This window comes from Pseudonaja textilis, chromosome 4, assembly GCF_049901715.1.
Source record: "Pseudonaja textilis isolate UNSWEBS1 chromosome 4, rPseTex1.2, whole genome shotgun sequence".
NCBI classification, from domain to species: Eukaryota; Metazoa; Chordata; class Lepidosauria; order Squamata; family Elapidae; genus Pseudonaja; species Pseudonaja textilis.
Window position 1 is genome coordinate 82788239 of NC_141993.1, and position 25965 is coordinate 82814203.

General features: G+C 40.1%; 1 protein-coding gene across 2 annotated transcripts in view; it reads right to left on the minus strand.

Annotated features, from left to right (window-relative positions):
• PEX5L (peroxisomal biogenesis factor 5 like) overlaps nt 1-18337 on the minus strand; it is a 182798-nt gene extending 164461 nt beyond the window's left edge. For both annotated transcript variants that reach the window (XM_087933512.1, XM_087933511.1), the window contains exon 1: nt 18227-18337. In XM_087933512.1, the coding sequence (XP_087789638.1) occupies nt 18227-18247 (21 nt within the window). In that variant the 5' untranslated portion in view covers nt 18248-18337. The remainder of the gene's footprint in view (nt 1-18226) is intronic.
• Nucleotides 18338-25965: the final 7628 nt, after the last annotated feature.

A 25965-nucleotide genomic window follows, 5' to 3' on the forward strand; every position in this document is an offset into this window, starting at 1 on the left:
TGCTTAATAATGGCATTAGACAGTAATGAAAAATTTGTTGCTATAGAAGGCGCACTCTTAATTTACATTTATGCCAAGCATAAATGATATCAACCAAGCTCCATGATATCAACATGAGGCCATTTGATTATGTCAGCTATTTCAGAAATAGAGCATACATCTATATAGAGTAATTGGCTGATGGCTCATCAGTTTGTTAGAAATTGGCCATTTCAGAAAACCTAAAACATCAATCCTTTTTCTAACAGATTGCTAGTGGCAAAGTATATGGGTTTTTGCTGAAATCAGAAGGCGTAAAAATAACTTTTGCTCATCAAGCTATAGCTGACGGAGAAACAGTTAATATGGCTCTTGTTCACACATACCCTTTTTTTCCCCACTGAAAGTTTTTTTGGTCTACCAATGACTTCTTCAGGCAAAACAAAGTATCTTTGAAGGCATTCTACATGCTCTGTTTATTTGTACAATATTCATGTTGTTTGAATTCTCATTGATAAAAGTTCGCAGAGACTTCCCGTGTGAATTTATCTGCTGTTGGGCAAAATCTTTTAAAGATGAGATTTTTTTTTTTAGCATCAGCAGCAAGGAAAAAAGGAATACAAGTGGTTAATTCTAATAAAAGCACTGATCTTTAGCACCAAAGCTGTCAAGCAATAAAAGAAACTCCTCTGGTAAATATTCAGTAATTATTTATCTTAAAATTGCAATTCGGTCAAAGTCCATTTCATTTTTTTTTTAAAGAATAAAAGTTAAATACAGTATTTTATTACCTCTGAAAAAAACTTCATTTGACTTTGACCCTCAAGAGGCAACCCTACCAGTTTGTCAGCCTTCAAGATTTTCTACTAAATATCCTGATAAACCCTAAAAAATAGTATTATGGTGTTACATGTATATTTTCTTACCTTCTCTTTTTATCTTTTCTTGGACTAACATCTCTTTTGCAAGAGGGCCAAATGTCAGCCTTCAAGATTTTCTCCCTTTGCTTTGCATCTTTCGGCTGTCATAAGTAACGGGGAGAGGAGGGGGCGAATGGTTATGGGAAGTGAGCTGGAGGTGTTACAAACCAGAACTGTATAAGCTGGGTGGGCGGTAGATTCTTGCTTAGGCTTCTATCCTGTGCTATGCGCAGCTGCAACTCTTTATCAAAATATATCAAGGTCAATGGACTGAGGCCTCATCACCACCTGGAGATGCCCACATGATGATATACACAACTTTTAATTGGATGAGCCAATTGAACTATTGGGGGTGGGAACATTGCCATTACTTTGTATATGTGATTTACGCGCCCATTTCCTCAGATTCAGAATTCTTTTGTTGCTACCACTTGATTTCCAGTAAAAGATATCTTTTCTCTGATTAAAGGAGTCTAAGTATTTCTTTCTTGGATTTTGAATGGAGCACCAGCTGACACAGTTGCTTATCAAACTGTTGCACAAATATATAAATCAATATTATAAATACATTTAAAAGGGGTCCTTTTCTGTAGATTTAAATTGCATTGGTTTATTTATTTAGTAGACAGTTGTGAAAAATTAACAATCTCCAGTACTCTAATATATGGGCAAATTTGACTTGGCCATTTTTTTTATCAGACAGTGGGTAGAAAATGCCGTTTTAATGCCTACCCCTGTGAAAAGATATTCCCTCTCACAAATAAAAGCAAAATTTGGAAGAGTTTCTAGCCAGCGGCTTCCTGAAACCTACTTTCCTATGTGTTAAAAAAAAAAAAAAAAAATTCTCTGAAAAATAATATTCCAATCAACAAAGGATCGGCCCATGGTAAACTGTATTTTCACCATAGATACAGATTTAATACTCTACTGGAAACTAAGCCAAAGTAGATAGATAAATTTTAAAGGCACTCGTCCATCTAAGATAGATCTCCGTTCCTGTAGCAATTATGTTGGACGTTCATCCTCCAGCTACATTGGGACATCTCAGAATAAATGAGTTGCCAAGTCTCTTTGCTCATTTACTTGACTGAGCAAAGAAATACAGCTAGGATTCCCTACTGATTCCCTCCTATCAGTTACCCTCTATTTTCTTTTCCAAGGTGGAAGAGGGAAGATTTAGAGGTGTGGCACATTTGCATAGCAGCATGATTTGTTGTGATGTTGGAGGAAGATAAATCTCAGAGCCAGTACGTCAAACTCACTGTGTCACATTGCCGTCACATGATGTTTCATGACGTTTTCCCCCCATTCACGAAGTTGGGGTGGGCATGACCTGTGGGTGACGCCTCTTGCCCACAGGCCACCAGTTTGATAACCCTGGTCTAGTGTGTGTTAAGGCACCAGGTCAGAAAACAGGAGGTTGTAGTCCTGCCTTAGGTATGAAAGCCAGCTGGGTGACTTTGGGCCAGTCACTCTCTCTCAGCTAAACCCATCTCAAAGGATTGTTGTTTTGTGGGGAAAATAGGAAGAGGAAAGTATGTTGAATAAGTTGGCTCCCTCAAACAAACGAACAAATAAATAAAATATTTATCATTTCTGGTCTTCCCCATAGAGTTGATAAATACCAGTTTGCATACAGACAAAATAGATCTACAAAGGACGCTATAGCCATCACTCTTCACGCTATTCTGACTCATCTAGAACAGCAGGGGGGCTATGTGAGGATGCTTTTTGTGGATTTTAGTTCTGCGTTTAACACAATTCTTCCACATAAACTAGTGTCTAAACTTCTGGACCTTGGACTTTCTAATTCAATCTGCCTTTGGATTATGGATTTCCCGTCTGGCTGATCACAGAGGGTCAGATTAGGTAATCATACCTCTTCAGACCTTATTCTTAATGCTGGTACACCACAGCATTGCGTGTTGAGTCCCTTACTCTATACTCTTTATGTGCATGACTGCATTCCCACTCACGCTAGTAATACTATTGCTAAATTTGCAGATGATACAACAGTGTTGGGACTTATCTCCGGGGGGGATGAATCTGCCTACCAAGATGAGGTGGACCGGTTGCTTTCATGGTGTGGAGACAATAACTTGCTCCTCAACACCAATAAGACCAAGGAGCTTATAGTGGACTATAGAAGGAACAGATCAGATATCTAGCCCTTGCTTATCAATGGAGACCAAGTGGAACAAGTGGCCAGTTTTAAGTTTCTTGGCATTACCATAAAAGAGGACCTGACCTGGGGTGGTCACATTGCAGCACTGGTCAAAAGGGCCCAGCAGAGATTATACCACCTAAGACTTCTCAGAAAACAACAACTGAATGAAACACTGCTGGTGACCTACCACTGCACCATAGAGAGCATTTTAATATACTGCATCTCTGTATGGTTTGCCAATTGCACCGTGGCAGATAGGAAAGCACTCCAGAGGGGTAATGTCATTGCCCAGAAGATCATTGGTTGCCTTCTCCCCTCTTTGGAAGAGCTTTATAGCTCCCGCTGCCTTAAGAAAGTTCAAAACATTCTCAAAGATCCATCTCATCCTGCGAACCCTTTTTTAAAACTATTACCATCTGGCAGATGGTACAGAATAATAAAAACAAGGACAAATAGGCTGAAAAACAGCTTCTATCCCAGGGCAATAGCTCTTTTGAATTCTGCTGTATAATGCAGTGTTGGTGCAGTATTGGAGGTTTTCAATTCAAAGTGTGGAGTGTGAAGGATGTGTGTTTGTGTTTATTTTCATGGTCACGATGTGCACTGAAGATGGTGTTTGATTTTGTTGTATGAGGTGCAATGACAATAAAGTAAACTAAATAAAGTTAAATCAAGCTTCAGGCTTTGAGTAATGATGAGCCCTCAAATAACCTCCATTTTCCCCTATCCAGTTTCATTCCGTTTAAGAGCTGCGGTAGCACAGTGGTTAAAATGCAATACCACAGGCTACTTCTGCTGACTACCGGCTGACTGCAACTTGGCAATTCAAATCTCACCAGGTTCAAGGTTGACTCAGCCATTCCATCCTTCCGAGGTGGGTAAAATGAGGATCCAGATTGTTGGGGGCAATATGCTTACTCTGTAAACGCAGAGAAGGCTGTAAAGCACTGCAGAGCAGTATATTATTGAATGAATGTTTAACATTCTTTCAAAGGGGAAAATAAATTCAGTGAAAATCTGCTAGGTTCTCGCTATTCTTTATAGATATGAGTTTGCCCCCAAATGTCCAGTCTTTCATTGCATAATCATTTATTGACCAGTCTGAATTCTCCTTGGCTTTTGGTGTTTTGCTTAAATCCCAAGAGAAAAAATATTGAGACGGGGTTAAAAAAACCCTCTACAGTTGAAAGTTAGCAAAATTGGGAAGTAAGAAACTGCTGGGCAATGAAAAAGATGCATAGCAAAACAAACAAACAAACAGAAACTCCCGCAAAACAAACACACATACGCCTAAACCATCCGCAGCATCCACCATCACCTTCCAAAATAATCCAAAGTTGTCCCACCTTATGACATTTCTATATCTCAGCTACTATAGTTAGCAAACAGTACATCAAAAAAACTGTCCAGGCTTGCTTGCATCTAAGGTATTTTTAACCTTGTACCTTTTCAATGCAAGATTAGATTTAGAAATGAGCTTGTCGATTTTGTATACTTATCGCCTTGAAGCAAAAGTGTTTTTACTGACAATACTCTGTGTCAGCTTTCCCAGGTAAACCAGACAGGAAACATGACCAGGTGAGCTAATTCTACTTTATTGTAAGGCTACATTAGCAGACTCTTGCAAATCTGAAAGTGCAAATCTCCCACCATCTCCTTTGCAGCCCGAGAAGGTAGGGAGGGTCCCTTCTGAACTTCTTCCTCCACCCATTATACAGTTGGGGACAATGCTCTCTCTTTGATCTTACAATTCCTTAGGAAGCATCTTTGCCCTGTTTCTCAAAATCTTTTTTGCATACCATTACACTAATAAACAACATGCACCCTTTCCTTTTCCTGCTGTCAAAAACTTGGAGTTTGTTCCATTTTTCAAAGCATCCATCAGTAGCCGCGTCATCTTTGTTGTATTAAAAATGAATTAATAAATGTTGGATTCTGATAACTGCATTAGAATTCTGGCATTTCCAGTTTATTAGTGAATGAATGCTGATCCATCAGCAGGAATAAGGAGGTGGGATGCCAGTACTATTGTACTGTAAATTATTAGGAGTATATTACAACGGAAAAGCCTATACTGTAGTGAGTTAGTGCAAAAATGGACACACACACACACACATACCACAAACACACACACACACACACACGGGCTGTGTGTGTGTGTATAAGCAATATGGAAATCAGAAGATTCAGGCAGTTGAAATGGGTATAAAGATGTATTATATGCTTAAGCTCTGTATAAGAATATGAACTAAAGGTAAAGGTTCCCCTCGCGCATACGTGCTAGTTGTTCCAGGCTCTAGGGGGTGCTGCTCACCTCCATTATAAACTCGAAGAGCCAGCGCTGTCCAAAGACGTCTCCGTGGTCATGTGTGGCGGCATGACTAAACACCTAAGGCACACGGAACGCTGTTACCTTCCCACCGAAGGTGGTCCCTATTTTTCTACTTGCATTTTTACATGCTTTCAAATTGCTAGGTTGGCAGAAGCTAGGACAAGTCACGGGAGCTCACTCTGTTACGTGGTGCTAGGGATTCGAATTGCTGAACTGCTGAACTTTTCGATCGACAAGTGCAGTGTCTTAGCCACTGAGCCACTGCGTCCCTTAAGAACATGAACTACTAACAGTCAAAGCAATTTGTCGGTAGATAAGAATCAACGGAATTCAAGGTGAGCTGGACTTAGATCTCTTGTGGGCATGAAGTGACTCATGACTCATGGCATGTTGGACCCCTCCTTCAGGATCAGCCTGGTCATCAATACGACTCTGTTCCCAAGTGGGCAGTGATGAGCAAGACAGAAGTAATAGAGAAAAAAATTACATGGACTGCTGACTTCCTCATGTTTTTGGTTTTATTACTATCTCTAATCACAGCATCCTATTAAGGTACAGGGTGCTCTTAAGAGTCAAGAGAAGAGATCCTTGCCTCAAGCAATTTCTAACCTACATTCTAACTTAAGATGGAGATTGATGAAAATCAGTAAATATGTGGCTTAAACACACCAGGGTTGCACCAGGTTTCTTAGTTATTTCATTGGTTTATATCATATCTTTCTTCCAGGAAGTCAAGGTAACTTACAAGGGGATCTTCCCAACGAGTACAACAATTCTGGGAGATAGGTTGCCTGAGAGAGAATAATTGACTCAAACCAGACAGTATGTGAAGGTAAGCATGAAACTGGGTCTCTGCTCCTAATCAAATGCTTTAATCACTGTTTCAGACGGGCTCCTATTGATGACTGTGTGGTTCTGTCAACATCTGCTACCGTAGCATTATCCAGATAGTTGGGATTCTGGTTCTTGTCATTTTTAGCTGATCTGAGAAGGTTACAGTATAGACTTGGACTTTTTCCAAAGTTTTATGGTTATTACATTATGCCAGTGTTTCTCAACCTTGGTGATTTTAACATGTATGAAGTTCAAGTCCCACAATTCAGCAGGCAGTATGGGGAATGAATGGCTGGCTGGTGAATTCTGAGAGCTAAAGCCCACACACCTTAAAGTTGCATTATCCCATTCCAAAATTTAGAAGTCAGTTATTCTATTCAGAATAATTAAACTATCCACAGTTCATTGAATGAATCTAGACCCAATATCAATCCTTCTTCTCCTCCTCCTCCTCTTCCAATTTCAATGGGGAGATAAGAAGGTTAATCAACAGCATTTAAATATTGTCTGAAACCTCCCAGAAGGATCTCCACTGCTGTTCTTCAACCTATAAAGTACTCTAAATTTGGCGCACTAAGAAACTGCAGTATGAATCAGGAACTTTTGATTTCGAATGATAGAGAACTGCAGTAAATTCACCAGAAGTCTTCAGGAAAGCTCTTGTCCTCAACATAGCATCTCTCCATCTATGGGCAATTATAGAATTATTATTTAGAATTATTAAATAATATAGGTGAGGTACCTGGAATGTTCCAACATTTATTTCAACAAAGAGATATTGGAAAGCTCCCTAGTTCTTCTTCACTAAGGGCAAAGAAAAAAAAGATCACCAGGAGTTTCTAACTACTTGGGAAGCTTATGAAGTTATTTTAAAGAAACGAAGCTGCATATAAGGTTCAACAAGAGATATTTAAAGAAGCAAAAACAGAAAATGTGCAGCTTAATAAGGATAAAGTTGATGGGCACAAATATACGGAATGCATGGAACCAGAGTAAAATATCTAGAGCAGGGATATCAAACTTGAGGCCCACAGACTGGATGCGTCACACGCTGGCCATGCCCACCCCCAGTTTAGCAAAGGGGGGAAAGTTGTGATGCATCACATGATGACAATGTGATGTCATGAGTTTGACATCTCTGAAATAGAGGCACTTCCCAGATATCTTTTGACAAACTCACTCCCAATCCCATTCAGCTTCAAAAGTAGGAAGATAAGGGAAGGCTTTGAGTTGTCCTCTGAAAAGACTTCTTCTCCTGGGAAATCTGATGTTAAAGAAAAACTTTGCTCTTATCTTCTATTTGCCCATAAAAAAAGTCTTGTGTCTCCAGTTATGGCTCTTTCCCAAAAGAAATAGAATCCATAGGAATCCTGCCAGAAGCTCCTTATTATTGGTTTATTAAATGTAAAGCAGCCAAACTCCCATCACAGATTTGGGTGTCATGCAGTATTAATCATTTTCAACAATGTACAGTAAGATAAAATAATAATAATCTTATCTCATATTGTGTGTGTACGAAATATGCATCTTTTAATGTGGATTTTTATGTTTTGTATGGGTGGCTTTATATGCTAGTTGTTTTATTGGGTTGTCAAAATTCTCTCCTTGATTAGTTTCCACCCACTGTTTCTCAGAATAGAATAAAAGAGTTGGAAGGGACCTTGGAGGTCTTCTAGTCCAGCCCCCTGCTTAGGCAGGAAACCCTACACCACTTCAGACAAATGGTTATCCAATCTCTTCTTAAAAACATCCAGTGTTGGAGCATTCACAACCTCTGGAGGCAAGTTGTTCCACTGATTAATTGTTCTGTCAGGAAATTTCTCCTTAATTCTATGTTGCTTCTCTCCTTGTTTAGTTTCCACTCATTGCTTCTTGTCCTTCCCTCAGGTCAGAGGTGGTATTCAGAGAATACCGGTAGCAGACATTTTGAATAGTTCAGAGAACCGGCAAATACCACCTCTGACTGGATATTTTACAATATCCTTCCCCTGCCACGACCACCAAGCCACGCCCACAGAACCGGTAGTAAAAAAAATCTGAATCCCACCACTGCCTCAGGTGTTTTGGAGAATAATTTGACTCCCTCTTCTTTGTGGCAGCCCCTGAGATATTAGAACACTGCTATCATGTCACCCCTGGTCTAGTGTGATACTAGACACACCTAGTTCCAGCAACCGTTCTTCATATGTTTTAGTCTCTTAATCATCTTAGTTGTGCTTCTCTGTACTCTTTCTAGAGTCTCAACATCTTGTGACCAAACTGGATGCCGTATTCCAAATGTGGCCTTGCCAAGGCATTATAAAGTGGTATTAACTCTTTGTGTGATCTTGATTTTATCCCTCCGGCCTTCAGGTGCTTTGGAAAATAGGTTCTTTGTGGCAGCCCCTCAAATATTGGAAAACTGCTATCATGTCTCCCCTAGTTCTTCTTTTCATTAGACTAGATAAACCCAATTCTTGTAACCATTCTTCTTAAGTTTTAGCCTCCAGCCCCCTCATCATCTTATTTGCTCTTTTCTGCATTCTTTCTAGAGTCTCTACATCTTTTTTTTATAATATGGTGACCAAAACTGGATGCGGTATTCCAAGTGTGGCCTTACCAAGGCTATAAAATAGGAAGAAATTGGAAACACAGAAGAAATAGCAGATATAGAGGAAAATTCATTTAAGTAGAACAAGGGAACAGCTAACTCATTATTTACCCCCCCCCCTCCCCACACACACACAACCTGGAAAGCTGTACAAACCCATCCACTTGGCTATCAAAACAGGTATTTAAATAGCTATGCTGTGTCCTAGAAAAATGAACGGGAAGATTTTCTTTTATCTCCTGGTATATTATTGGTTAGCAGAGGGAAACTTTTATTCAGTTGAAAAAGAATGGAGCAACCATTTCTCCAAGGGTCAAGTCAATTTTTAGTTCCTCTCCCAGCTCAGAGACATTAAGTAGCATCCAGAGCTCTGGACAGATCCAGTTACTTAGCCAGTTATAACAAATCAGTTATATTTAGAGTTTAAAGTGAAGCCCCGAAGATAGATGTCACGATCAGCAAAAGCTAAGCCCAAGGACTGAATTTTAGGACTTGTAAGAAGAGGCTTATATTCCAAAGGTCTTTAATTATGGCTTGCATTCCCATCAAGAGCTGCATTCAAACAATTTTGTTTCTGAAGCAGAGATTAAAGGCAAGCCACAGGTCACGAGTTTTCTCTTTTTCAGTCCCCGGCTGCTCGTATGCACATCTTAATTTCTTGCTTCAAACTTAATTTGGTGTGAAAACCAACTCAGAAATTATTATTCTTGGGACTGAGAACACATTTGACCTATGGTTTAGATGTAAAGTCTGTGAGACAATCGGGAGATTATTTGGTAAACTACAAGCAATAGAGAAGGAATTACAAAGATTAATCTTATTTCTAATATTCTATACCACTTTTGGGAAGTTCCAAAATGTCTTAATGCAAATCAAGAGTATATCTGAATGTAAAGAGTAGAGAGAGAGAGAGAGATTTTACCTAGGATTGTTGATCAGGGCTAGAAAGGAAGAATGAAGAAAGAAAATAAAAAGAGTAGATAGAATATTTGACATTATCAATATCTATATAACTGCTCTACAAACTCTAATAATAGACTCTAATCATAAAGTTCCAGAGTTTTCTAAATAAAGAGAGTATAATATTTGAATGCATGTATCTCTGTAGGGGTGCATATTATGTTCCAATCCTTCTATGTTGAAAAAAAAAAGTCTTATTGAAGCAAATATAATATTTCAAACATTCATAATTTAGATATAAGGATTTAATGAAAGGCACACTTAAGTACCCAATATATAAAAGACTCCAATACCCAACACAATGGACCATCGTGTTGGAGAATGTTAAATCTAATGCAGAGCTCCAAAACATGATGGGTTATTAATATAAAGATAATTTATCTTTTATTCTCCTTGCTTCTGTACAGGTAGTCCTTGACTTACAACAATTCATTTTGTGACCGATTGAATTTACAACGGCACTGAAAAAAGTGACTTTTCACATTTACCACCATTGCAACATCCTCATAGTCGCACGCTCAAAATTTAGCTGCTTGGAAATTCATTCATACAAGCCATAGCTTTAGAGACTCAGCTAACAGCGGTGGACAATTGCAATGTCTCCCCAAAATGTCTCTTTTGTGACCCTCTGGAAGCAAAGTCAAGGGGGAACTTAAGTTCACTTAACAACCATGTTACTAACTTAACAACTTCAGTGATTTGCTTAACAACTGTGACAAGAAGAATCATAAAATACGCAATGGTGGGATTCAAATAATTTAATGACCGGTTCTCTGCCCTAACGATTTCTTCCAACAACCCGTTCACCAAACTGCACAGTAACTTAACAACCAGTTCTCCTAAAGTGGTGCGAACTGGCTGAATCCCACCACTGAAAATAGGGCAAAACTCACTTAACAAATGAAATTTTGGGCTCAATTATGGTTACAAGTCAAGGGCTACCTGTATCTTAAATATCTTAAATAAAGCTTCACTAGAGGAACAAAATTTCAGCTGTGAGTCTTTAAAACTATATGGATTGTATGCCTCTTTTTTTGTTTATTCTTCCTCCTCTTCTAGCAGTTGTCTTGTATCTCTGACATTAGGTGGAGGGACACAACGTGCTTAAATAAATAAACATTAACATTAGCCAAGATTAACATATTGTCTAAGTGCAGCCACCAGATCCTTAACTGGCCTGGTTACATAGAATGTGTGAACCGAGCCATTCAGAAGTTCATCTTATTTTTAAAAAGTATTTGGTGGACTGCAAAGGAAAGGAAGGAAGGAAGGGGAAACTTTTTAGCTATATTTTCTAAAATGGCATTAAGATCAAGGTATTGCTTGGAGAAAATACCATCAGTTCCAGTAGCATTATTTTGATAATCTGTGTAGTATCTAATATGAAAAAGTATGTCACGACTGCAACAATGATTAGCTCATATTGTATTGAATGAGCAGATCAATCATTAGTAAAACAAGCTGTTTTTTTTTTTTACAACTGTAACACTGTTTTGTTTTAACAGACACGAGCATATTTATGGTTTTCTTGTTCAGGTATATTTGTCAATCAGAAAGGCCTCCAGAAAAAACTCCAACACAATATATATATGCATTAAAGACTCTACATTGGGCTAAAGGCAATCTATGGACATGCTTTCTCTTTTTGTGGTCTTTTGCAACTTTTCTATGACCACAATCTTTTCAATCATGCATAGTGGACAGGGGTGAGATTCTACCAGTTCTGTCCAGATCTGTAGAACCAGTAGCTCTGAAGAGCAGCACACATAGAACCGGTTCTATGTCTGCTGCTGTTTTGGCCCACCCACCTGCCCGGGCTTTTACCTGACCTTTATTTCTTGCTTTTTTAACCTCAGCTGCTTTGAGCGGTACAGCTGCAGTTGAAAAAGCAGGAAAATAGTGCTTTTTCAAACGCTGTGCACCTGCATGCAGCGCTGCTCAGCTGTTCGGGCAACACAGCTGACGATGTTCCACACACATTTCACAAACCGCAAAATCACCGAACCTGTAGTTACACCGGTCGGATCCCACCCCTGTTGGTGAACTTCTGAAAAAGTGAAAAAAAATGCCAGATTCAAATACGTAGGGTGATGCAGAGAGTTTTCAAAATTAACAATCTGAAAGCAGATTTTCTCTTATTAGGATGTATGGATACTGACCTAGAAAAAGTTAGTGGAGAAGGAATGCAGAGAAAAGCAACAAAAATGATTAGAGGGCTGGAGGCTACAACATACAAAAATGTGGGTATGTCTAGTCTGGTGAAGAGAAGGACTAGGGAAGACCTGATAGCACTGTTCCAATAGTTGAGGGGCTCCTACAAAGACGAGGGGGTCAAACTACTTTCCAAAGCACTAAAAGGTAAGACAAGAGACAATGGTTGGAATCTAACCAAGGAGAGAAGCAACCTAGAACTAAGGAGAAATTTCATAATGGTGAGTGGCAATCAACCAATGGAACACCTTGCCTTCAGAAATTGTGGGTGTTCCATCATTGGAGGCTTTCAAAAAGAGACCGGACAACCATTTGTCTGAAATGGCAGACCGTTTCCTGCTTGAGCAGGACTAAAAGACCTCCAAAGTCCTTTCCAACTCTATTATTCCATGTTCTAATTTATTTTATATATTGTAACAGAAGTGTGGCTATTATATGCACAAAGATTGGAAGATCACAGATGCACCAATAGAGGAATGGGTTGTGAAGATGGCTGCATTTGCAGAAATTGATTTGTTTGATTAAGTAGCGAATTACTTTTATAAAGGATGGAAACCCTGAATGGACTTTTTGCTGAAAACTGATAAAAATGAACTGCTGATTTGGCGATTTATTGCTTAAAAAGGTTTATTTATGGGAAGAACAGGACTGTGATTTGCAGTGTGGGAGAGAGGAAAAGGAATTGCTATGATTCTAACTGTTGCAACTAAGATTGGAAGTCGCTTCTTTTTAGGTATCTTTTCCTTGCTTTTTGTTACTCTGCACTTTTTCTTTTACCCTTTTATCATCTCTTTCTAGTTTTTCTTCTATTTTTTTTTTGTATTTTTTAAAATCTTTATAGAATCTTTTGGTAATAAAATTATTCATGAAAACATCCCAGGGAATGGTTACAAAATGGCCAAGCCACTAAAAGCTCAGCCCTTTTTTACATTCATCATGATGCACATATAAAAAAAATGCTTTTATGGCATAATTGTGGCTGCTACTTTTTATTTTATGCCCTACACCACCTTCTAGAGTTAACACTAAAAATGTCATTATCTTCATGAGGGATCGGAATGCTAAAGTAGGAAGCCAAAAGAGAACATGAATAACAGGCAAGTTTGGTATTGGAGTACAAAATGAAGCAGGGCGCAGGCTGGTAGAATTTTGTCAAGAGAATACAATGGTCATAGCAAACACTCTTTTCCAACAACCCAAAAGACAACTCTACACATGGACATCACCAGACAGTCAACACAGAAATCAGATCGACTATGTGCTCTGCAGCCAAAGATGGAGAAGCTCTATACAGTCAGTAAAAACAAGACCAGGAACTGACTGTGGCTCAGATCATGAGCCTCTCGTTGCAAAATTTAGGCTTAAATTGAAGAAAGTAGGGAAAAACACTAGGCCACTCAGGTATGAACTAAATCATATCCCTGATGAATATACAGTAGAGGTGACAGTAGAGATTTAAAGTAGAGATTTACAGTAGAGATTTAAAGAATTAGATCTGATAGACAGAGTGTCTGAAGAACTATGGATGGAGGTTCGCAACATTGTGCAAAAGGTAGCAACTAAAACCATCCCAAATAAAAAGAAATGCAAGAAAGCAACATGGCTGTCTGAGGAAGCTTTGCAAATAGCTGAGGAAAGAAGGGAAGCAAAAGGCAAGGGACAAAGAGAAACATACATCCAATTGAATGCAGAATTCCGGATAATAGCTAGAAGAGATAAGAATGCCTTCTTAAATGAACAGTGGACCATAAGGAAGGCTGAGCATCAAAGAATTGAGGCCTTTGAACTATAGTGCTGGAGAAGACTCCTGTGAGTCCATTGGACTGCAAGGTGATCAAACTGGTCAGTCCTAGAGGAGATTAACCCTGACTGCTCCTTAGAAGGCCAGATCCTGAAGATGAAACTCAAATACTTTGGCCACCTAAAGGAGAAGGAAGACTCACTGGAGAAGAACCTAATGCTGGGAACAATTAAGGGCAAAAGAAGAAGGGGACGGCAGAGAATGACGGTGCTGGATGGAGTCACTGAAGCAGTAGGCATGAGCTTAAATGGACTCTGAGGGATGGTAGAGGACAGGAAGGGCTGGAGGAACGTTGTCTATGGGATTGTGATGGGTCGGACATGACTTTGCGAGTAACAACAACTTTTTATTCCACCACCTCCCCTCCGACACTGGTGGAAACTCTCAAACTCTCAAAATCCGCACAAAATCCAATTCTTTCATATATGATGTGACCTCCATCCACTTTGGGACATTCCACACTTCCAAAACTGGAAAGTGTGGCCTTTGGTCTACTAAACTCACTACAGAACACAGAGAAAACTCCCCGTATGACCCTGTAATCCCTTATTTCAGGGTAGAGACCCTTAACTTGGGGTAGAGTTGGGGCAACTGGATGGAGCTGAGCGTTTACTGGCTGGATGCCCTTCCTGATGCCACGTGGAGTTCACAGCAGATATTTTTTTTCTTTCTGCCCTAAAAGAGAAAAAATAACTCTACTGCTACCTAGGATTGAACTTTCAACCTTCCGAGTAGGGAGGCGAACATCTTCACTACTAAGCCATGGCATTCAGCAAGCCAAGGAACACAGAGAAACAGTGTTAAAGGGATTCAAACTGGCATCCACAGCCACCTGAACTTGGCCACCATTTTCTTATCCCTGCCCCACTCAAGGATGACCTTGAAGCACCAGCAAAAATATGAGAACCAAATATTACCCATTTTTAAACTCTGACATTTATTTATATGTGTGTTCATGTAGATAGATGATAGATAGATAGATAGATAGATAGATAGATAGATAGATAGATAGATAGATAGATAGATAGATAGAATAGACAGACAGACAGATACACAGACAGACAGGCAGGCAGGCAGGCACGCAGGCAGGCATACCAATGCCCAAAACAATTCACAAGATCACTTCCAATCACCCAAGTTCAGCCAAGGGAATGATGTCTAGAAAAAGAAATTATTTAACTCCCAACAGTAACAAGCTCTCAACAGGCTGAATATTGGGTTGATTATCCTCAAAGATTTTAAAAGTCTGGGAACCAGTTCATAATACAACTGTGTCTAGATCATCTGGAAATTCCCTTATGAGATTTCTACTTTTAAAATTGCCTGCAGCATTCATTCATAGAGAAATCTGAAAACAAATACTATCAGAGACAGGAAAAGAAAGTAAAACAGTGAGCTTTCTGAACCAATTTTGTTGACTGACCAACAGAGCTATATAGAGGAACAGAAAAACTATACAGGAGCAGTGAACTCACAAAAAACCATTTTCTGGTAGCTAAACGTTCTATTCACTTTATCTGAGCATATCACAGCATTCCTAAGAATCTCAAATCCAATGTAAAAGAGCTCTAGAAAGCAAGTTTTCTTCCTAATGGTCTAATAATCCAAAACAACTTTTAATTCTATCTCTCAGCTACTCAATTAATTAGATTTACACTATTATTGGAAAGAAGAGGCAAATTTGGCACCCGGTAAACTATTTCTAGACTCTATGGCAGATTGCTGTGTTTGCAAAATCTGTTACGTGGAAGACAAGTTTTTTTTAAAAAAGAATGAAGGTGAATTTTTAAAATTTCTTTCTTTCTTTCTTTCTTTCTTTCTTTCTTTCTTTCTTTCTTTCTTTCTTTCTTTCTTTCTTTCTTTTTTACTATTTTGTTATTCCAACTTTTCCATTTAGTTATTGTCCTACTATCCAAACCAGCAACTACCCAACATAAAATTAACTGGAAAAATATTGTAAGGGGGGAAAAGGACAACAGAAAAACAATATAGAGTTGATCCTAAGTTGAGGTCAAAATCAGAGAACTGGACAAAGGATAAATGTTAAAGACAGAAAAATATGTATCTTGTCAATGAAATAAAACTGGGCCAAATAAGAAAAAGGAAGTTGTGGGGATCTTTGCGGATTTCTAATGAAAAATAATAAAAGTTTTAATATTTCATCAGTTAAGCATATTATCCTTAGATTAATGATATACAATCAAAAGAAAAGACACTGACACTGTCACATCAATAAGTAGTATTATATAAATCAGCCATTTTAAAAAAATGATGATTGAACAAAAGTCCTGATGTATTATTCCTAGGGTTTTTTTCTGTTTGTATTTAACAACAGTCAAAAATCTACTTTCAGTTATGATCATTCGCATTCTTGCTTGGAATGAAAACATACAAATTTCCCCATACATTTACTAAGCAGCACTTTTTATAAGCTTGACACAATGTATTGTATATATTTATTAAAATTAGCAGTGGGCCTTTTGATTCCAGCAAATAGTTTCAAGATTTTTAAGTAATTTAGTTCTCTGAAGATTAAATAAATGCCTCAGAGATCTGAATTGCTTAAGATTTAAAACAGCTGATATTGTATTTCATCTATGCCATATAATTTCCAGGTCTACCTCCTCAATGTAAATTTTGAAAACCAAACCCTGCAACCTGTGTATTTGTCATAATGAAATGGATATAGTAAAATGAATTTTTAAAACACGCACACACCAGTTAACTTTAGGTTGTATTTAGACAATAGCAGAATACAAAGTATCCCAATATAGAGCTCATTAATAAATCAGAAAGAAAAAATATACTGAACCCAATTTGTGACTCCAGTGGAATGATTCCTCCAGAGAAAAATAAATTTGTAATCTGATCTTGGGCAGCAGGATTACCTGGCTTAATTTCTAACAAGCCTGCATAGGATTTCAACTGACAGAGCAATAACATTGCACTTAACTTTCAGGGTTCATTTAGCTCATAACAGGATTTTAAAAAAAAGCAAAAAACAGGGTTTATGCTAAAAAGAGGGAACATTTAAGTTGTCTGAGGTTAATGTTTATTTCTTCTCTTTTGTTTTCATGGTTTTCTGATTTACTTGCTACAGACCTTGTCTTCGTTTCCAGATATTGCTGTGATACAAAGTTAGGGAAGCAAAAAAAAAAAAAAAAAAAAGAGGAGTTTGAAAAGCATTTAGTTTTAGAAAGCAAGAATTGCTGAGTCAAGCATGCTCATTTAACTTGACTTGTCATGTTATATATGCACCTCTGCAGTTGATAGTGACATCTGTAAGGGTTGATCCATCACCCCAAACCGCAGAAAATCATAAAACGGGGGTATTTTTTCTCCATTTCTGAGGCTTTCTCTGTATACAAACACATTTGCTATTTGCACACGTTAGATCCCAATCAGTGCTCCTACTATATTAGAGGATAGAAGTATTTTCTATACTAGGAAAAAAAAGGGAGAAATTTGGAGGGTAAGGAATCAGATTTCTGTGGCATGGGGGGAAGAGCCGCAGAGATGTCATCGGTCCACAATGGGAGCGCTTCCTGCCACAATAACACCAGTTTTCTTTAAAGGAGAAGGACCACATTGAAGAGAGAATAAAGAGAGTCAAGGTTAAAGTCATAATTCCACTGTGTACCAAGAAAGGAAGAAGAAAAAAATAAGCACCAGTGTCATACCTGGTTTTGGATCGATAGAAGCAGGAGGCTACATCCAGAGATGCTGAAGAGATGAGTTTGGAATTCTATAAACCTCTCTCTCTCACACACACACACACACACACACATATATATATACACAAAATAGTGCTTGGATTTGGGGGTTTTGGAAAGCCAGGCCAGAGACAAAGGAGGAGAAGGACTTGGATATGACCGTGAGAAGGCAGGTGGTGGATAACACATGCGTTTTGGGGTTTTCTTCTGAGGAGCCCCGTAGAACATCTCCTTGGCCACAGGGAGACCAAGAAAAGGTCCCCCAAGAAAGCGAAAAAGCAAAGCTCATTGGAGGCAGTTTGGGAGGGGATGAGATCCCCAGATCTTTCAGACCCACTTAAAAAGAAAGAAAAAAGAACCCACTGATGGTCTGTCTTTCAATCGACACACGGAGAGTATTTCAAGACCCCTCATCCAGGCTGCCGACCATGGATTTCCACATGCTTCCTTTTAACCTGGGAGAGGAGGACAAACCTGTTGGAAAGGTCAAAGCCAGAGCCAGGAGGGATCCTTAAACTTCCTCCTGAAGTTCCCAGCTGTGAACGAGGCTCTCGGACCCATCCACCTGTTGTGACAGGCAAAGACCCATTCCTCCTCTCCCCACCCACCCCCGCCCGCCCCGCATCCGATGAGGGGGTCCCAGCAAAACCCGCCCGCCCGCCCCCATCCAAACTTGACCGCGCTGCACCTTTCAAAGGCAGCTCCGGAGGTGACTTTACCTGCATGTGGCCCTGATACATTCTCGCTCCGCCGGCTTCCAACTCCCCAGAGGCTGACAGGTGATGGGCAGGCGAAGGTACCCGGAGAAAGCAACGCGACTGTATTCCTCCTTTTTTTTTGGCAGCGGCCAGGTACAATTACATTCAGGCGAGGCAAAAAAAAAAAAAAAAATAGAGTCCTTCCCGGCTTCGGGAGTTGAGCTGGGAAATTCTGCCGCCTCTTATGCTCAGGGGTGACCTCCTCCTCCTCCTCCTCTTTCTCAGGTGATCGGGGACCGGTGATCGGGCACCGGGGTGAGAGAGAGAGAGAGAGAGAGAGAAAGGAAGAAGAAGAAGAGCAAGGAAGAAAGAAAAGAAGGGAGAAAAGAAGGCGGGAGAAAAGCCTGAAGGTGGATTAAGGTTAGGCTAGTTGTTTGCCAGGCCAAAAGAAAGAAAGGAAAAAGGAAAAGAATAATAATGATGATATTTAAAGCGAGGATGGAGAGCGAGCAAACTCTGCTGCGGGCGGCTGCCTTTAGAACTCTGCCTCGCTCTTTTTCAAGCGAACTCTTTTGGGTTTCCTCCACGGCCCCTTCATTTCGCTTCCTCTCCACCGCCACCCCTCCCCCCCTCCCCCTCCCCCTCCTCCTCCTCTTCCTCCTCCTCTTTCCTCGCGCTGCCGCTGGACCGAGATGGAGGCGGCCTCTCTCCCTCCCTCCCGCTTTTCCCCTCCCTCCGCCAGGAGCGGAGCAAAGCAAAGCAAAGCAAAGCAAAGCAAAGCAAAGCTTGAGCGCGCGCCATCCGGGGACCGTTCGGCAGACCGGCGCGCGCTCCGTCCTCGCTTCTTCTGCTTCTGCTGCTGCTGCTGCTGCTGCCTTGACTGCAGAGCGCCAAAGCGGGCATCTGCTTGGTTGGCGCTTGCCTCTCACGTCTCCCCTTCCAGCCCTCGGCCGCCCACCCCACCCCCACCCCCAGCTACCGGCACGAGAATTTCGGGGAAACACCTGCCGGCTTCCTCGAGCCCCGCCGCCGGGGAGAAAGGAGAACCTGCAGGAAGGAATAAGAATAAGAATAAAACAAAAAAAAAAAACACCAAAAAAAAACCCGGGCTGGCCCTAGCCAGAACCTTGCCAAAAGCTGTCCTTGACGGGAGGGCACGATGCCTCACTCCCCCCCACTCCCTCCTTGTTTTTTTTTTGCAAACCTTAGGCGGCTCAGAGTTGGCTGCCTCTGGGCATGGGCAGAGTTTCCGGTTCAAAGAGCCCCCCGAGTAGTGGAATCAGTAGCGCCCTTTCGGGGATGGTTTCCTTTCTTGGCTAAAGGAAGTGTAGGATCTTCCTCTGTGCTTTCCTTTCCCGCAATGGCTCACTCTGGCAAAGTATCTGGGGTCAATTGCTGGGGGGGGGGTCTTCATCCAGAAAAGTTTTATTTCCTTATTTAGCAGCTGGAAAGGCCAGCTGTATTGGGAGGGTTTATGTATTTGTCTGTTCATTTGTCAAATGACTATCCTGGCCATCTCACCTAAGTGACTCTGGATGGATTACGAGAAAGGCAGTTTTAAAAAAAGTACAGAATTAAAACAAGGTTAAAATCAGGGGGTTAGAAAGTTAAAAGAGGCGAGGGACTGTCCTTAAGCCACTAACCACCCCCAGGGTTGCATAGCACTTTTAGTCTTGTAGGCCCAAAGAATCAAGAGTGAGAGGTGAAATTACTTCTGGGTGTTTTTTTCCCCCCATGAGATCAGTCTATCAGGACAACCTGCTCTACCCAATTATGGGATGGAGCCTATTGCTTCCGCTTTCAAATCTCAGAAGGGTGTGGCTAGCTGGTGAGAGCTAAATAGCTTGAAATAGATCTATACTAGTCTACACAGGTGGTGTTCAACCAGTTCTGACAGGTTCTGGAGAACCGGTAGTGGAAATTTTGAGTAGTTTGGAGAGCTGGTATATACCACCTCTGGGTAGTTTGGAGAACCTGCAAATACTACTTCTGACTGGGCCTGCACCCATCTATTCTCTGCCTCCCGAGTCCCAGCTGATTGGTTGGATCTTCTTTTGTTGCCCTGCATAGGAGAATGGAGCTGGAAAGCAGGTTAGTGAGGTGGGAAGGGAATGGGGATTTCACAATATCCTTCCCCTGGAGTGGGATGGAAATGGAAATTTTGCAGTATCCTTCCCCTGCCACACCCACCAAGCCACACCCACCAAGCCACACCCCCAGAACTGGTAATAAAAAAATTGAATACCACCACTGTTAGTCTCCCTTTATTTCTTTTATTGGTAAAACATAAATTCAATGCTCCTCCTCCTCTCTTCTCTTTCTTCCTCCTCCTCCTTCATTCTTCTTCTCCTTCTTCCTCTTCTCCTCCTCTTCCTCTCTTCTCCATCTCCTTCCTCCTCCTCCTCCTTCTTTTTGTTCTTCCTTTGTTCCTCCTCCTTCTTTCTTCTTCTTTTTCTCCTCCACCTCCTCCTCCTTCTCAATAAAAAAAATAATAAATTGCAATATGGTCAATTAAACTTAAAAGATGGGAAGTGTGATGAAGTGGGGGGTATGTTTACCACCTTGAGCTATTTATAAAAATAATAAAGATGGGGTAAATTATCCATAAAATATCAATTATGAAATTGGGGGGTTATTTGCAACTCTGGGCCAACAGGCTGGTTGGGGAATTCTGGGAACTGATGCCCACACAGCATTTGACGTTCGTGCAGTATTTGACATCTGTCTTTGTGCTAAGCGTAGTCATCAGCATGTTTGTGTCAATTAAATATTCATTTTAGAAAGTCTGTAACAAATTAGTAAAGTCTAAAGAAAAAAAAAGGGAGAAGTCATGAGTTAGCCATTTTAGATGCTTGCATGGTGCTCTGAATTCATTTCCTATAGGGAAAAAAAATGAGCCGTTTCCAGATTAGCTTCTTGGCCAAATAAATAAATGCATGAGCAGTCAATAATGCGTCAATGTAGCACTTTGAACTTATTGAAGTCACCGCCTTGGGTGGACCGAGCAAACAAAATAACCACCACTGAAATAACTATTCTAAATTAGGGAGAACACATGTCTCTTCCCATCATCCAAGGGTTGCCCATGGGATATGGACAAGATGACAGCCACAATGTTCAATGGAAGCTTCTCCCATTTTAAATGCAAAACGGCCCCTCCTACAACCCTCCAGGGTTGTAAGATCTATAGGTGGCAGATTAAGTGCATCATTGAAATAGATCCCTTCTCATCTTTCCTAACCCATTGACCTTTTGATTGTATTGGATAACAACAGGGAGTCTCCAACATTGGCGACTTTAAGACCTGTGGGACTTCAATTCCCAGAATTCCCCAGCCAGCATAGGTAGCTGAGGAATTCTGGGAGTTGAAAGTCTGTAGAGATTCTCAGTCATCCAGATCATGGTTGTCCCAAAGGTGCTTTTTTCAAGTGGCAACTGGACTTTCTTGTCAACTGGGAGTTGAAGTTCACAAGTCTTGAAGTTGCCATGTTTGGAGAGTCCTGGACTAGAGTGCCCAAAATTCCAAGATAGGCTAACCTATGTAAAAGGCATGGATCACGCATAAACCATGAATACAGTATTTTCCATTTTCAACCATCAGTCCTGGGTGGTGGATGTGGTTGAACATTTCAATCCAGTCTTTGTCATGTGCAAGTGAGGGTATTACTCACCTCAAGATTTTTTTTAGAAACTTCGTTCATTTCATAGCATCCCTTTAAAAAAATCTCAATTCCATACCTCTAATGGACCATTTTTCTTACTTGGGTGCTGCTTTAAGATGCAAAATGGGCCTGTAAGCTTCTATAGGTTTAAGGCACCTATTTTCTCCTTCAAATGTCTATGGAGATTCTCATTCATCCAGGTCATGGTTGTCCCAAAGATGCTTTTTTTAAAGAGGCAACTGGACTTTCTGGTTTTTCTTTGAAGACGTTTCACTTCTCATCCAAGAAGCTTCTTCAGCTCTGACAGAAAAATTCTTCAAAGAAAAACCAGAAAGTCCAGTTGCCTCTTGAAAAAGCACCCTTGGGATATTCTCCTTTGAACCTACCTGATAGCAAACATGTCAGGTAGGTCAAGTCAAGGATCATGCCATCTACAATGTTGATGAGTCTAGAAAAAGAAAATGTATCCATCTGGCTAAATAGGATTGTTCACATGTGTTGTGCAAATATTTCCTTCTTGTTGTAGAATAAGGTAACTTCTTGAGATATAGACTTTAGCCTGCAGGTATTAGATTACATATTTAAATGTTCCTTTGTTTGCACAAAATATAATATCTCCTTATAAGAAAAAAGCAATCAACAAAGAAAGAATGCTCTTATCTGAGTCCTAGATATAGTCAATTTAGTTTCCTCCCGGCAGAATAATCTCCTGGTTTTACTTAGTCTCTTTCCTCAATTACTACATGGAATATAGTATTATATTGTATTGTATTGCAGCGATGGGCTGCCTAAAATGTCACATCCAATAATGCAATCTCAGAAATCTTTCATTCAATTGTCAACTCATTCCACAATGTGGCAACATTATTCAATATGAAATAACAATAATCTTGGCATACGGACTGATAGAAATTTCCCGAACAGTTTATGATTTGCCCATACAAAGGAGCAGCCCTTTTTCTCTAGGAGCTTCTTTTATTGATAAGCCATAATTCCATAAGTTGTGTCATCCAAAAAAGATAAAAAGAAAAATTGGACTGGATTCGTGTTATTAAGAGAAGAACTACAGATATGCACTATTATACAAAAAAGACCCATTTTACGTTCTATTTCTTTGCTCGCTTTATATCTTTGGTTCATTCTTTCGACTTTAATATCAGTATTTCTTTTCTTTTTCCCCCCCGCCAATTGTTCTGCTTTGAAATGAATGCATATTGTGTTCTCTGTTTGCAAGGAATACAGATCACGACTTCGGGGAGAGTTAATATGAGTAATGCAATGTTGTCCTGCAGCAGGTAACACTGGGAATGTCTTAAGGGGAGAGGGGTCCAGAGGGAGTTTTCCCCACCACCATTAAATTTGATCCCCAGATGCAAAAGTGTTGTAATTCCGAGAGTGTTGTTGCTATTGTCCAAGGTTTTCTTTCAAAAACTCACTTAAACATCTTGTCTCCTGTTGTTTGCACTTGTGTGTGTGTTTATGCTGACAGTTGAGAGGCTAAAATTGCCAGGTTTTCACACTCTTATCTATTTGCAGGAGAAAAGCAAGCCAGGGGAAATCATAAATAGGAATGGGGAAAAGTTAGGGGGGTGGGAATCAAGCAGACACACCACAATATTAAATTAATCTATTGCATGTCAAGGGAACTAGGAAGAGAACTTTTAGTCCTCATTGCTGTCTTCCTGTTGTTTTTTCTCTCAAACAAATCTGCTATATTATCTCACACTTGACCCAGTGGAATACACCATACAGTTGCATTCAGACACCAGGTTCAACACAGTTACTCATTAATGTCAGGTCCAAAACCAAGAATCTAACATAACATTTCTTCCAGGCTGAGGGTTGAAAATTGTTTCACACCTATAGACACAATCTTGCCAGACTGAGCATTCTACCACCTGCATCTACAATACGTTTGTGGAGGGGCTGTCTCCACCTTCTTTCTCTCACACAAGGTAGCAATAGCAATAGCACTTAGACTTATATCCTGCTTTACAGTGCTTTACAGCCCGCTTTAAGCGGTTTACAGAGTCAGCATATTGGGCCCTCATTTGATCAACCTCGGAAGGATGGAAGGCTGAGTCAACCTTGAGCCGGTCAGGATCGAAGGAATCAAACTCCTGGCAGTGAGAGCAGAGCTAGCCTGCAACGCTGCATTGTAACCACTGCGCCACCATGGCTCTTGATATGATATCTGGACTGAGTTGCCTCTTACCCTTCCAGAATACTCCTTCACTTTTTAAACCCACTTTCTGTATTTGCACAAAACATGAAACCTTGAACTAACAAAAGATTTGCCCAACAGATGATGCTCCTTTCCCAAAACATCAGAATACCTTCCTCCTAAACTAAGGTTAAATTAGGCAGCAATAATCTGGTGTGCATAGCAGCTAAGTTTAACTGCTCTGTTGTAACACTGTCAGTTGACACACTTGGAATTTTAAGAGTCTGATAAGAGACCTTTAAAAAAATGGTTGTCATTTTGGGCAGAATCACTCAGACATTCAAATGGATGAGGATAATATTCCATCTTACTGACTTACTGGAATGGTATGTGGGAATGACCTTGGAAGTCAGGACAAAGAGACTAAATGCCAAAGATGTAGGGAATGCTGTTACCTTCCCACCAAAGTGGTCCCTATTTTTCTACTTGCATTTTTTACATGCTTTCAAACTGCTAGGTTGGCAGAAGCTGGGACAAGTCACGGGAGCTCACTCCGTTATGTGGTGCTAGGGATTCGAACCACTGAACTGCCGACCTTTCTGATAGACAAACTGAATGTCTTAGCCACTGAGCCACCATGTCTGAAGTCAAGAATAAAATCAAATAAAGGCAGCTGACCCACAGCCGAAATATGGGAAGAGCAAGGGGCTCATAACAGACCCTTCTTAGTTTTTTGGGCTGTTAAAGGAAGTGGGGGACAAAGATGTACATTCGGACTTGTGAGATTCTGTTAATGTGATTTTTTACTATAAAATAGAATTAGCTCATCTAGTCATGTTTCCTTTCTAATATACCACATAAATCTGACGCTTACTTACCTTTGTCTTTTTTAGTTTATCACACAAAAACACATCACCTATCTGCAGGATTCAGCCAAGCTGCAGATATCTTCTAGATATCTCTTTCATTTGTAAATACATTTATTTTCATGAGACATCTGGGAAATAAAACTGAAGCTCCGTGACACATCCAATTGTCATTTATTTTTTCCCCAAATAGAAAGAATAACAAAATGGACATTTGATAAGATAGGGAAATAAAATTTAACTTTCAAAGCTTAATATGACTGCTTTATTCAGAATAGAGCTGGAAGGAACCTTGGAGATCTTCTAGTCCAACCCCATGTTTAAGCAGGATACCCTATATCATTTTAGATAGATGGCTGTCCAGTCTTTTTTTAAAAAAAAAACCTCCAGTGTTGAAGCATCCACAACTTCTACCCACAAACTGTTCCACTGGTTAATTGTCCTCACTGTTTGGAAGTTTCTCCTGAATTCCAGGTTGCTTCTCTCCTTGATTAATTTTCGTCCATTGTTTCTTATCTTGCCTTCAGATGCTTTGGAAAATAACTTGACCCCCTCTTCTTTATGACAACCCTACAAATACTGGAATTCTGCTTTCACGTTGCTCTTAGTCTTTTTTTTTTCTGGACTGGTATTGTTCCATTTACGTACAGTATTTTACTATATTTTGGAAAGTGATTTTGTATTGGGCTCTTTTGATATTTTCTTACCTATGCAGAAGGGCTAGCCATGATGGAAAGGTAAAAAAAAAATTAAAATGGCTGTCAAGATCATGCATGTGATGCATTGTTTCTTTTCTTTTCTTTTGGTGCATTGTGCAGCTTTGACTGCATCCTTGGAGCTGCCATCTTGACTTTTCGACCCCATCATGGAAGACAACCCCCACTGGCATAAGAATATTGTTAATATATAAATATATGTTAAGCTGTCATACTTGACAGACAATATGGAGTCATTTGCAGGCTCATGTATAGGAAGGAGAACCACACTGGGGATCTGAATTATATGGCAAGGGAGATTCCCAATTGGCTTCCAGTGAGCCATCCAACTTTATGGTCCCCAAGAGACGCA